Raw genomic sequence first — 13,625 nt, 5'->3', positions numbered from 1 at the left:
ACCACTTCAGACAACTGAATCTAACCTTTGCAACATTGGTTTAAGGCCAATTTTACAGAGTCAGGAGAGCAAATATGTGGCAGAAGACAGATTCCAGCATAGAAAAACATGATCTCACTTGTGACTCCATACTTTTCTGGTACTACTTTATCTGTGGTTCTGAATAAGCTGCAGTTTCTTAGGTTTTAGGCTATCACTGTCACATCCACACATTATAATGTCCTCTTTAGCCAACACTGTTAAGTGAAATCCCTGCTCTGCTACACAAACAAGCAAGATAATACAAACCATTCAACCACCCTTCTACAAGGAAAACTTCACATGTTTATGACATATTTGGAGTGGCTAAAAGCCCAAGCTCCAGCTACCACGAGTCAGTTTGGGAAGGGTTTTTAGAGTGATAATGAATGTGTGCTTCTAAAAAGTACTGATTCTGTTCCAAGCCTTGCACATCCATAGTCTTGGTACATGCACTAAGTCTGACAAATGAGAGATGTCAAATTTCTTGTATCTCATTGGCTTCTGACCATGCTCACCCATCAAGTACATTCCAAGAAAGTAAATATATGGTGCACACACACAAGCATTGTGAAGCACATCTCCTAGGTCTAATAGATCTCCCAAGTTTTGGATTTGGTGAAAACACAGCACTTTGGTGACTTATTCAGGCTCTGTAGAAATAGCCTGTAGAAACATCAACACCTATCAAAAACAGTTATGGAAAGTCTGCCAAGTCTGCTGTAGTTCCAGAAATCCTGATGAATTCAAAATATCTGCTTCAAGAGCAAAGCTCAGATTAAAAAAAAAGAACTTCAGTCCTCTTACCTTTTGCTGTTTTGGTGCTATTAGAGGACTCTAAGCTGTAATCCTCCTGAAATAAAGCCCCAGACGAAAATTTCTAAAGCAAAACTCAGTTCAAAACTTGAAAGCACGCATCAGTAACTCTAATTTAATCTTAATTGCTCTCTGGATAAACTGCTACATAGAAACAGATATGTAACTACAGGTGTCTAAATCGCTTAGGTGCCACAGCAGTACTCTTAAAAACCCCCAAGCAAGACAAATCAGCGGTGTGAATAGGGAACTAGTCAGGAATAACAAAAGGTGAATTAGCGATTGCAAACACTGAGATCACAGATGTTTAAGGAGACGGTAGAAAATGAAAGTACACAATTTTGCACTAACAAAAAAACCCAAATAAAAGATCAGTAGGAACTCTTTCAGCTTCTACACAAATTTGTACTTCAATAAGAAGTTACTTGCTAAATAAGTAACTAATTCCAATGAGAAACATATTAATCTACTTCAGATCTACACTGGCCACTGCCCAGTAGCACCAAGACGTTATTGTTGCAGAATGGATTTAAGCATGTGCCTTTATAACGCCCTGAAAGTACATTCAATGCAAACACTTTACAATGCCCATCCATGCCCTTTGTTACACACATTGCCCTGCTGTGACACCTCCTCCTTGCCACGCGCATCCTCTGCATTCAACCTATAGTGAGAAAGAATTCAGCAGACACTCAAGCCAAGCACGACTTCAGGCTCTCTGCAGTCCCAATCAGGTTCCAGGCGCGCTGGGATGTTGGCTGGCATTATTTACCAACCCGCGTGGCCGAGAGGCTTTCTCGCCTGCGGCTGCCCGGGTCCAGCAGCGGGACAGAAGCCCCTTCGCGTCCTCCGGAGCCGCAACCGCTCCGCTCCCCCGAGGCCCTGAGGCCAGGCCGCGGCAGCCCCGCTCCTCTGCGTTCTCCGGGAAGCGATTTTACGCTTTTTTCTCCCTCAGCAGGGAAGAAGCGGCTCCTTCTCGATCTCTCCCCAGAGTCTACACCCAAGCCCTGGCCCTCGCCCAGGCCCTATCGCCACAGCAGCGCCCGGGCCGCCCGCCAACCTCCGCCGCAGCCGCCGCCGCGCCGGTCCCGCCGGGCCTCGCGCCCAGCGCAGGCGCAGAGCCGCCCCGGCCTCAGCCGCAGCCCCGGCGGCCAGCATGGAGGAGGCCCTGAGGCGGGAGCTGGGCACCCGCGTCCTCCGGCCGACGGGCCACTCGGGAGGCGGCTGCATCAGCCAGGGCCAGAGCTACGACACGGACCGCGGCAGGGTGTATGTGAAGAGCAACTCCAAGGCGGAGGTGCGTATGGCGGAGCCCAGGGCAGGAGGCAGCTGTGAGGGTGGTCGCGCTGAGGAGACGGGCGGCGGGCTGGCCTCGGCCGGCCACGGCCTTTCCTTGGCGAGGAAGGGTTGCCGACTGGCCTCGGCAGGATTTCCACGGCTGGTGTCAGGGAGGTAGCCTGCCGCCGGGGTTAGAAATCGGCCTCATTTGGCAGCTTCTGCCCTGTCAGGGTCCGGCTGGTGGTCGCTGTGAGTCGGGGGCCTGGTTTGTGGCGGGGGTTCCCGGCGATGGGGAGACACTGGGGATAGCAAGCAGCATTTCTGGTGGGATGCTGGTGCGATGTCAGCGTCATTTGGCCGTGGTGTGCAGTACAATGATGTGCTATCTGTGAGTTATGGCCGGGATAACGGTGGTATGACTATGGCTGCATTTGCTGTGACAGTGTCTGGCGCAGCACAGAAGGGATAAAACGACCATCTGAGGGCACACATCTTTGTAACAAACCCACTGATTCCCTGCACGTAAAAAGGAGCTTCTGTTAAGAAATTGTATTTTTCATAATCGTTGTTCAAGATTTTCTGCTTTGTCCCTTCAGTGTGTGATAGTAGCTAGAAGGTTGATGTCCGTGTTTGACAGAGATAAGTGTACTGCAGCATACCTGTATGACATCCTTAGTTGCAAAAGTGGAGATCGGGTGGAATTTACTGCAAAAGTACCCTACACTGTGTCTGTCAAGTGAGTAGCTTCACTGGAAGAACAACAATCAGAAGTTGCATTTGGCCTTAATAGCAAATAAATGTTTTTGAAAGCATATATGCAACTGTATCTATTCTAAATTCGTCTGCACATTCTGGTTGCATGAGAGAGCTGAGTGGATGGGAAGGTACAGAAGGGGCTTTATGGCTGACTGAAAATAGTTGGATAGCAGTACAGCTTTTCCATTTAGGTCTTTTGTTAATTGTGTGGTATGCAATCCATCCAACTACAAAACAGGGCATGGAAAAAAAAAGGTCTGGATAGATTTTCTATTCAGTAATCGCTTTCTGTGCTTTTGCCTATGTGTGAATCCCAAGCGCTGATTAAAGCAAACTTTGCTAGACTGTTACAACACTGTGTGTGCAGCAGTGACTGTGTATCAGCAGTTTCTTTAGAAAAACAAAGTTCTTTAGAAAACACTGTGGTTTTTACTCTATTAAAGTTAACAGCTGACTTTAAGCTAGTATGATGTAGTATTTACTGATTTCTTCTGGACAAAGGAAAGTAACTCAGCAGTTGTTCGATCTGCTGTAGTCTTTAGTACTTTTAGTCAGTGTCTATTGCAGATTGTCCTTTGGCTGTTTCATGTATCAGTACTAAAAGGATCCTATTCTGTTTCTACCTTGTTGATTATGTTTCTTTGCTTTTGCATTTAGCAGATACTGTACATTTCTCACATATCCTTTTTCTGCAACCTCTGTCTGAGTCTTCTAGAAAAGTAGCATTTCCTCATGTGACTTTCTTCACTGCTGTCAGTGGTGCCACTTAAGAGAAAAGATTTTACTCAATGTGGAGAACAGTTGCAGAAATAGGTCCTAAATTCAAAATGTCTTCAAAACAAATGCAGTTGGTAGTGGCTTGGCTTCTGAAGGCGTCTATGTGCAAAATGCTGTAAGAGGCATTTGGCTGCTGTCATTGATAGGATTTTTTGGTTTTGTTTCCTCTCCCCACCCTGTGAGGTAATAGTAATAGATCAGGGAAAATAATTCTGTGACTGCAAATTAGCCCATTTTGAAGATCAGCTATGTTATTAAACAGTCTGTTCAGGAAAGTTATGAAGACTGTGAATGATAGCACCATTCTTAGAGTCTCTCAACTGATGATTTATATTGCTTATACCTTGCCAGACATTTGCTGCATAATGCTTTAGTAAGTTTGCTTACATTTTCTGTATATGCAGTTTTCTCTCCTGCAATTGTAAGCAGACTAAGTTCTTTTTACAGTTATAGAGAATGCTAAAACCAAAGTAACTTCCATGGAGTCACTTTATGAAATCTCTGTAGCTGTAAAATTACAGCAAGTCTGGTAGTGTGGGTCTATTTGTGTCTTCTCTGTGCATTAACCACTTGCTCCAAGCTTTTTATTTGACATTTACAGCCTTGATTGGTTTTGTGAAAGAGCTTTGTTCACCTATGATAAATGTTCATGGAGGCTAATACTTTCCTTTAATATTTGGCAGGCCAGAAGAATGTTTGAGGGAGAAATGGCAAGTTTGGAAGCCATCTTGAAAACACAGACAGTGAAAGTGCCTAAACCCATCAAAGTTATAGACTTGCCTGGGGGTAATACTCTGTTTGTGATGGAACATTTGGAAATGAGAGGCTTAAACAGGTAAAACACAGTATTATCTTGTATCCTTTAACCAGAAATTTTTGTTCATGTGACTATTAAATAAGTTGTTTTCAGAGTGGAAACTTGGTTTATTTTTTTTTAAAGCAAGTCAAGATACATTTATACAGCAGAGAACTGTCTAAAATACTTCATAGTGCTTCACCCAGCAAACTGGTCATACCTCAAGAAGCAAGTGTGGGTTTTGTTTAGCTTGCTGGTTTTTGTTTGTTTGGTATTTTCTTTAGCTCACTAGTGATTTTTACAGTAAGGTTCCTTTATCCAGTAAGGACAATGACCTACCTGATCACCGGTTTTGTTTACCTGCCTTTGATATAAGAACCATTGTTTAGTATTGCTTGTTGTGACTGTGCAGAGGCACTTCTCCAACGCAATGAATCCTGATCTCAGTATTTTTACAACTCTCACCTTGATTTTGATGTTCTCAAACTTTTGACTCTGTAGCACTGCTCACTCTATGGACAGTTTCTAATCCATGAAGAGCTCTTGGTGAACTATAAGAGAAGGAGCAAAAATCTTGTGTTTGAACTGATTGCGATGAAAAGTATGTGAGTGCAAGGCTTGGCATACAGACTTCAGGGGATAGCTATGACCTGTGTTAACAGGGACAAAGTGAAGAAATAACTTTACCTTAAATACAGTGCCTTGAGAAGAGGAAATGATATGAGAGGTCAAAGACAGGAAAGGGAACATACTTTTGCTAACATGGCAGGGAACTTGCTGTAAGAGTTGTTTGTAATTACGGCAAAACTTTGATGAGCTGTGCACAGGATAAGATTTTCTTAAAAATAGATAAATAAAGCCCACCTGACTCTTCATCTTTCAGGCTCAGACACACAGATATAAAGACAAGGATGAGTCTTGCTTAGCTCTATTTTCCAAAGGCAATTGCTAGAAAAAAAAAGGCATTACATGTTGTGTGTGCATTCCTCACAGAAAGCTTTCTCAAAGTTCATAGAAGTGATAGCACACAGAAATTAGAATTCACGGTTTCTCATTGCTATTAAGTTTCTGATTGATGGCTCACCTTCAGTTTTGATAGTGTTGTCAGGAACAACTATTGAAGTACATTGTGTTCTGTGTATTGTTTCCTAGGCATGCAGCAAAACTTGGGACACAACTGGCTGATCTCCACCTTCATAACCAGCAAATTGGAGAGAAGCTGAAGAAAGAGGGAAACACAGTTGGTACATTATCCTGTTTGCACATTTAACCTAGTTAATAATAACTGACAAAACGATTAAAATAGCTTTTGTTATTTCAGGATAAGTCCACCTTCTTCCACTAAAGATATTATGAAACAAGATTTGGACAAAACAGGCAGGGAGTCTTGTTTTTGCTTTTGTTTGCTCTATTTGGATCTCTGTAAGCAAAACATTTATTCCACTTGTGTGACCCTTGGGATCCAGAACCACACTTTCTGCAAGGACAGAGTACCAGAGGAGATATGCTGCTTCAAACTATGATTGTGAATATTACAATATAGCTGTTTACATCAAACTTTAAACTTAAAATCCAACAGCAACTGCCATTGTAAGAGGGTATTAAAGTGCAGTTGTTTTTATTCTCAGTAGAAAAGGCATTGTACCCTTATGTATTTTTTAAGGTCCTTTTGCATTGCAGATACTTAGAATCTTGTCATTAGTTTTGGATTTTTGTCTTTGGTTTGAAAGGTAAAGGTCAAGGGCAAATGGAAGTCCAGTTTGTGGATCAATTTGGCTTTCATACAGTTACCTGCTGTGGCTATCTTCCACAGGTAGGTTGTACTTCATCAGACTGATAGAATTTGATCTTATTTCCCCTTCAGTGACACCAAGGGCTGAAATTGTCTTAATGGAAATTAATTTATTTCTTTGGAATCATAGAAAGAAAAAACATCATTTAGTCTGCTAAGGAAAGTAGCACTTTGGCAGCACTTACAGCTGCATTGGGCATTCGTAGCTCTTAAAGTTCTTGGGTTTTACCACTTAGAAAAAAGTATTTATTCCCCTAATTTAATGTTTTAAGATGATATTCTGTTAAATGATAGCGTTTACTCTCCTGGATGCTATCAGCACAAAGGCTATGTAATCCTCAAAAGCTTCATTTGAAAAAGAAAAAGATCTGTCTTTTTTTTTGGTGTAGAACAAACATCTGGACTCTTGTTTCTTCAGGTAAATGAATGGCAGAGTGACTGGGTGACTTTCTTTGCCAAGCAAAGGATCCAGCCCCAGATGGACATGATCGAGAAGAATTCAGGAGACAGGGAAGCAAGAGAACTTTGGGCACAACTTCAGGTAGGAGACAGTTTCTCAGTTCTCATTATGAGTGATAGCTAGGTATCAGTGGTTTAGGTTTTCTTTTCATAAAACAAAGTCCCTGTTGTTGATGTTTTCTCTTGGTAAGAGACTCCACCTTCTAGGGACTAAAATGACCTTTATTCTAAGGTAGCATGGTTATTGCCACATCACCCTATGCTAATATTCCAAAGTGAATGTGTGCCAAAGAGCACTTTGCCTTACTGCTTGGGAAGTACTAGATCAAGTTCACATTTCTCATTCCCTGTTAAATGTTTATGATGAAGAATATATAGAAGCAGTACTATTATGCACATCATCTGTTCATTTAAGGTTTGCATCTGATTAGGTTAATGCAGTATTGACTATTTGGGTGCTACTTTGTAGAAATCTCCTCAGAGTTGGTGAGAGATCCCCAAGCCCTCTAAGGAAGTAGGTGTTTGTTGTTATTAAAGCTGGTCAGTACTGCAGCACTGTTTTGCATTTCTTATTTTGCTAACAACACACTGCTAACAAACGTTTGGGTGACTATTCTTCAGCTGCTGGCTTTTAGGAAAGTAGAAATACTTTTGATTTTCTCAGCATCTGTTTCCAGTTAGGGATTTCAGTTCATGCTCTGCATGAGTGCAGATAAAACTCTGCACTCATTCACCTTAAAAAGTAGTACTTACACATGTTGCTGTTTTTCCCCTACAGCTGAAGATACCCAGTTTGTTCTGTGATGTAGAAATTGTTCCTGCTCTCCTGCATGGAGATCTCTGGGGAGGAAATGTCGCCGAGGATGATTCTGGTCCAATTATCTTTGATCCGGCTTCTTTCTACGGCCATTCAGAGTATGAGCTTGCAATAGCTGGGATGTTTGGTGGCTTCAGCAGTTCGTTTTACTCTGCTTATCACAGTAAAATTCCTAAAGCTGCAGGATTTGAGAAGCGCCTAAAGCTTTATCAGCTTTTTCACTACATGAACCATTGGAACCATTTTGGTACAGGGTACAGAGGGTCTTCTCTAAACATTATGAGAAAGCTTGTAAAGTGACTTGCTGCTTAGCAGAATGCTTCCTATGTTGATTGGTGAACCCCATACTTGACAGTGCAACTACAGGAGTAGTAATGTTAGAAGAAGCTACTAGACCCTTGATCTTGTTGCATAGCTAAAGACCTAGAATCAGTGAATCCTGCTGAATACCGAATGTAACATAGTCATCCCTTTTTAGGACAGTTGGAAATAACTTCATGGGGGAAGTAGCTAAGGAAGGGGCTTATTCAATTTGCACAAAAGATCTGTCAGTGTCAAGAAAGCATTGGATGCTTGAGACTAGGCAAGACAATACAAATCAAGCACTCAAATGTAAATGTTTTGAAAGAAGTTCTCTCCTAGGGACCAGTTGTGCTTCAGAGTAGAGAAATACCAGAGTTTGCATTTACACAGGAATGGAAAATATTAGAGAAGTGTTTGTGAAATAGAAAGTTGTTTTTCTCTGTTACTGAGGAGGTAGCCAGAGAAGTTGCTCCTTGCTTTTTACTGTCTCCCCTCACCCTTTCTGATAGGTTGCTCAGACTCTTTCAGCTCTTCACATCCAGTTATGTGCATGAGAACAACGTTAACAATATTTTGAGAGTCAACAAGAAAATGAAAGAATAGGAACTGAGAAATGCTTTGGACTTGCTATTCGTGTTGCTGAGATGATACTATCGGATGGGGACTGCTTTGCTGTTCTCTTACAAAGCTGTGTGAAAATGCGTATAATTTGTCTCTGCCGTGCATTTTGATGCCCCGTGGCATTCTGTAGGCAGTTCTGTGCTTACCAGTCAGTGGGCTCTTATCCACAGAGGTTTTGTTTTCACCAGAACTAGCACACTCTTCTTTTTTGAGTTATGCTTCATCTGATACTGTGCATTCTTAAAGATCTTTTCAGATAAGACACTTTATGTGTGAAAACGTGCTCTGTCACTAATACAAGCAGCTGGCTGTACTTTTTGACTGTTGTCCACAGAGTGATGGAATCTCGTTGTGTTAACAGACTTCATATACATTTTCTGTAGTTTGGACTACAGGACCCATAAGCCAACTTCTATTCTTCATTCCCCAGTAAGTGCACTTTGTAGCTCTTGGGATAAGAGTGGTGAAACCAAAGGAGGTTAACATGTAACTCACAGAACAGCAGCTCTACAGCACTGCCAGAAGTTCTTTAAGGATAGCTTTGCAGCCTAGCTGTTTCTTACACCTGCCAGGTGGTAATAGTGAAATTGGACTGTTTTTCATATGGGCTGGTGATGGTGTTTTGGTGCAAGTGTACCAGGTAGTTGAGAGAGATGCATGATTCCAAACATGTGTTTTGAGTGTTTGGGAGTGGCTTCAATTGAAAATGTTTTTCACTGTTATTGAGGGGTTTTAGTTTGGCAATTATTTATACAAATTGGAAGCAAGTTGTGAGAAAACTACCACTTGCTACAGCTGTCTCTCCACTCTTCTCACTGGCTGTTTGACCTCTGCTACAAAAAGTTTTAAAACCTTGCTTGGTTGAATAGGATTTACCTTGTTGTTTGAATAAAAAGTTTCCTTGTTGATTATTTTTGTTTGCTGTTTCATGTGTTCATTCTTGGGGAGCTGCTTGCTCTAACCTGTTAAAGGTCCTTCATTGGTTTTACAGTTATGGTCGTCAAAGGTGTTGGTGGGAACTCGGTCAGAATTTCAGTCTGGAGCTATGTTGTTCTGTTACAGTGTCATTTGGGGTCCTATCTGTGCTTTCAGGGTTTATGCATGGTACCAGCTGTTTGGGTGTGGTTGATGAAACGTTACATCTGGGCCCATATCCTTATCCCATTCACTCAACCCTGCTTGGTGCAGCTGATTGAAGAAATGCCAGCAGTCAGTCTGGTTAGATTCCTTAACTTGTTATTTCAATATACCTTCGTAATAAAGTTAGAAGTTATTTAGCAAGGCTGTTCTGCTCAGGAATCTTCAACAAATCAACATGTTTATTTTGCTGAAATACCTAAATACTTTTTATCATTAGAAGATAAAATGTGATATGAAGATGAATTATCTGTCAGTTGTAGACATGAGTGATAAATGGTCTTCAAAGGTCACCTTTTCCTAAAAACTGAATCAAAGAATCTTTGTGATTGAAGGAAAATTCTGTTGATGCAAGTTACATAAATAGAAACGTTTATATTTAGTGTTTTAAGACATATTATGCTCACTTTTTCAAAGCTATTTTGTGTTACAATTAAAAATGGAAGGGGTGTAGTGAGGAATACACAGGGAAGGTAACAGCGAGCTCTACTGTGCCACGGATCCCTTGGGTTTGAGTTGTTATAGACAGCAGTTGAATCAGGGGATGAAATCTTCTCTTCTGAAAGAAGGCTACTGTTGGACAGTGAAGAAGTTGCTGCAATTCTATGAGGTATTGTTATTTGCTATATAGTTCTGCACTGCTCTCAGAATTCTCCTTTTTGACCATTTTGTTGCATTTTGTGTTCTAGGAATGTCTTTCTTATTCATCCTTTTCTCTCATAGTTAAAGCTAATGTGTCCTGCTTTTCCTTCTCATGTGTTTCTCCCTCTTGGCTTGCTCTGTACATTCTAAGTCTAGTGAGCATGTTTCCTTGTACCCATGGTGTTATTCTATATTTTGTGGATCTGCATCATAATTTCCTGACTTTCCATTTGAGTTTGGATGAGGAAAAAGGGTAAAAGAGCCGCTGCTTTTTCTTAAATATACACTGGACGTGTGTTTGTATATTGTGAAAGTTTTAATATGCTCTCATGATGGATCACAATACAAGTATGTGGGCTGAAGCATCTCAGAATGTTTATTTTAATACTTTGAAAACCAGATCTTTCTATATATGTTTTCTTCTGTTAAAGTAGATTTTGAAATTGCTTCCTTAGGGAATGAACTAGTGGTTGGGATATGAGTATGCATAACTTTAATAACATCAGTTTCCGCCTTGGAGAGGAGTTAGAGTAAGAGAAACTTGGAAATCTGGAATCAATGGTTAGGAGATTAGGAAAATCTGGTGCTGAACTGCTCCAGGCACAAGGTTTCATTGGTGTGGATCATAGAGTCATGGAATGGTTTCAGCTGGAAGAGCCCTTTAAGCTGATGGAGTGCAGCCTTTATCTCAGCCCTATCAACCACCAGCCCATTTCCTTCAGTGCAACATCCACCCAACTTGTCGGGACAGACCTCAGAAGGTCCCTTCCATTATCCTGCTTTAAGCAGGAGACTGAAGTATGAGGACGGACCAGATGACTTAGTTATTTGCTTGATCTTGTGTAGTGGTGTTGTCTGGACCAGATTTGGGTAGTGGGGGGCTACAGGGGTGGCTTCTTTAGACAAAGAGCTGCCACAAGCTTCCCCTGTAGCTGACAGGGCCAAAGCCAGTCAATTCTAAGATGGACCCACAGCTGACCAAGGCCTGGCCAATTAGTGATGGAGGCTGGAGTAAGGGAAGAAGTTGCTGTGCAGATGCAAAACTGCAGCAGCAGCAGAAGGGAGTAAGAATGTGAGAACATCTCTGCAGACACGGAGGTCAGTGGAGAAGGAGGGGGAAGAGGTGCCCAGGCCCTGGAAGAAAGACTCCCCTGTGCCCTGTGGTGCATCCCATGCTGAGGCAGCTGTGCCCCTGCAGCCCATGGAGGCCATAAGGGAGCAGAGACCCACTCACAGCCCATGGAGGAGCCCACGCCCCAGCGGGTGGATGCCTGAAGGAGGCTGTGACTCTGTGGGAAGCTCACCCTGGAGCAAGGTCCTGGCAGCACCTGGGAGTCCATGGGGAGAGAGGAGCCCAGGCCAGAGCAGGTTTGCTGTCAGGACTGTTCTCCCAAGGGGTGACCCACACTGGGGCAGGGTGTGACCCACACTGGGGCAGGGTGTGAGGAGCTGCCCCCATTGCTGGTCCCATGCTGGAGCAGTTCATGAGGAGCTGCAGCCCATGGGAAGGAGCCACGCTGGAGCAGTTGGTGAGGGACTGTCTCCCATGGGAGGGACCCCACAGAGTAACAGGAGGAAGTGTGAGGAGGCCTCCCCCCGAGCAGCAGCAGCAAAGTCCATCTGTAACAAACCGACCACAACTCCCATCCTTCATCACTTGCGCTGCTGGGGGGATAAAGGAGAATCCTGGGAAGAAGAAGGAGTGAGGGGAAGTGTTTTAAGATTTGGGTTTATTTCTCATTTCCTTGTTCTGTTCTGGTGGTTCATTAATAAATCAAACCTTTTTCTCCTCAAGTTGAGTCTGTTTTGCCCATTACACTAATTGCTCAATGATCTCTCATTCTTTATCTCGACTCACAAACCTCTCCTTATATTTATCTCTCCCCTGTCCAGTTGAGAAGGAGAAGTGATAGAATAACTTAGTGGGCATCTGACACCCAGCCAGGGCTAAACCATCACATCTTGAAACCCCCCAGGGATGGAGGCTCACTTCTCTGGCCTTGACTGTCCCAATTGTGAAAATACATCCAGTTTGAACCCATGCAAAACCTGTATTTTTTCAGAATTGCTTATAGTTCCTCTGTACTCTGCAGTTCAATGGAAGGGCAGGAGGTTGTGTTGTTTTCATTCCTGTGGACTGCTGTCATCTGCAAAAACTGCCTGCAGGTATGAATGTTGCACTCTTGTACTGTTTTTCTTCTTGCTTTTCGTCTTCACTGCTGTTCCTAAATAGATCTGGTGATTTTTAATCCATGATGGACTGTTCTAGCAGAAGTAAAAGCAAGTGGGGAGTGGTATGTAATTATCTTGTCCTGTAGGCATTGTGACAAAAGATTTCAGGGAAAAGTGTATTTCTGGTGACTAAGCTGCACCAGAATCAAAATAGCTTTATATTTTTTTCTTTAAAAATAATATTCTATTACTTTACAACACATTTTGCAATTAATCATCAAAATAATTTGCTGAAATCTCCCAAGACATCATTAATGTTGTGTACAGAGCTGCAGCCTCTGCAGTTATGCTGCAGATCAGACGTGTAGGATTAAAGGAGCTCTGAACTGGATAGTTCTTTATTAGAAAGTATGACTTCTGTCAAAGGAAGGGAGATTTTCTGCGATGAAAGTCTTGTCTTGCTTGTGGCTTACACTGTTCTGTATGGCTTCTTTGTTCTTGTATGGTTCTTTAGACACTGATATTCCAGAGGAGAAGCAAACAATCATTTTCTTCCTTGGTGTGCATGGGGATGACTATCTTCTGGACAGTCTTTGAAAGCAAACATATTAGAAGCAGTTGTGAGCAAAACAGGAAGAAGAGAGCTTGGAAACTAAGCAAGCTCCAATACGAGCATAACCTTGAGGGTAAGTTTCAAACCGGAGCCCGACGGCTCTGAGGTTGCCAGTCCTTGGAGCCTGCTCACGGCGCTGCCCTCACTGCGGCGCCCGCGGGAGCTGCCCGTGGTGCTGAACTGCTCCGGGCACGAGGTTTCGTTGGCGGGGGTCATAGACTCATGGAGTGGTTTCAGCCGGAAGAGACCTTTAAGCTCATGGAGTGCAGCCTCTGTCCCAGCCCTATCAACCACCAGCCCATTGCCCTCGGTGCAACACCCACCCTGCTCTGAAACCCCTCCAGGGACAGTGACTCCAGCAGCTCCCTGGGCAGCCCTTTCCAATGCCTGACAGCCCTGGCACCAAAGAAATTCCTCCTCACATCCAGCCTCAGCCTCCCCTGGTGCAATGTGAGACCATTTCCTCTTGTTCCATTGTTTGTCACTAGGGAGAACAGAACAACCCCCACCTGGCTACAGCTTCCTGTCAGATAGTTGCAGAGTGAGAAGGTCTCCCCTGAGCCTTCTTTGCTCCAGGCTGAACAGCCCCAGATCCCTCAGCCCTTCCTCATCTGAGGGGTGCTCCAAA

General features: G+C 43.1%; 1 protein-coding gene across 1 annotated transcript; it reads left to right on the top strand.

Annotated features, from left to right (window-relative positions):
• Window positions 1–1,943: 1,943 nt before the first annotated feature.
• LOC104560008 (ketosamine-3-kinase) lies at window positions 1,944–9,344 on the top strand. Its single transcript, XM_062010952.1, has 6 exons — window positions 1,944–2,131; window positions 4,329–4,480; window positions 5,594–5,685; window positions 6,172–6,254; window positions 6,652–6,774; window positions 7,471–9,344. The coding sequence occupies exons 1-6, from the start codon at window positions 1,991–1,993 to the stop codon at window positions 7,807–7,809; spliced, it is 930 nt and encodes a 309-aa protein (XP_061866936.1). The 5' UTR covers window positions 1,944–1,990; the 3' UTR covers window positions 7,810–9,344.
• Window positions 9,345–13,625: the final 4,281 nt, after the last annotated feature.

This window comes from Colius striatus, chromosome 18 (assembly GCF_028858725.1).
Source record: "Colius striatus isolate bColStr4 chromosome 18, bColStr4.1.hap1, whole genome shotgun sequence".
NCBI classification, from domain to species: domain Eukaryota; kingdom Metazoa; phylum Chordata; class Aves; order Coliiformes; family Coliidae; genus Colius; species Colius striatus.
This window is presented reverse-complemented; position numbering and strand designations above follow the sequence as displayed.

Excerpts from the sequence above, each read along its gene's own strand:
- LOC104560008 (XM_062010952.1), top strand. The coding sequence starts at position 1,991 with ATGGAGGAGGCCCTGAGGCGGGAGCTGGGCACCCGCGTCCTCCGGCCG. Across the intron at positions 2,132-4,328 it reads AGAGCAACTCCAAGGCGGAG|GCCAGAAGAATGTTTGAGGG; the intron begins GTGCGTATGGCG and ends AATATTTGGCAG. Across the intron at positions 6,255-6,651 it reads GCTGTGGCTATCTTCCACAG|GTAAATGAATGGCAGAGTGA; the intron begins GTAGGTTGTACT and ends TTGTTTCTTCAG.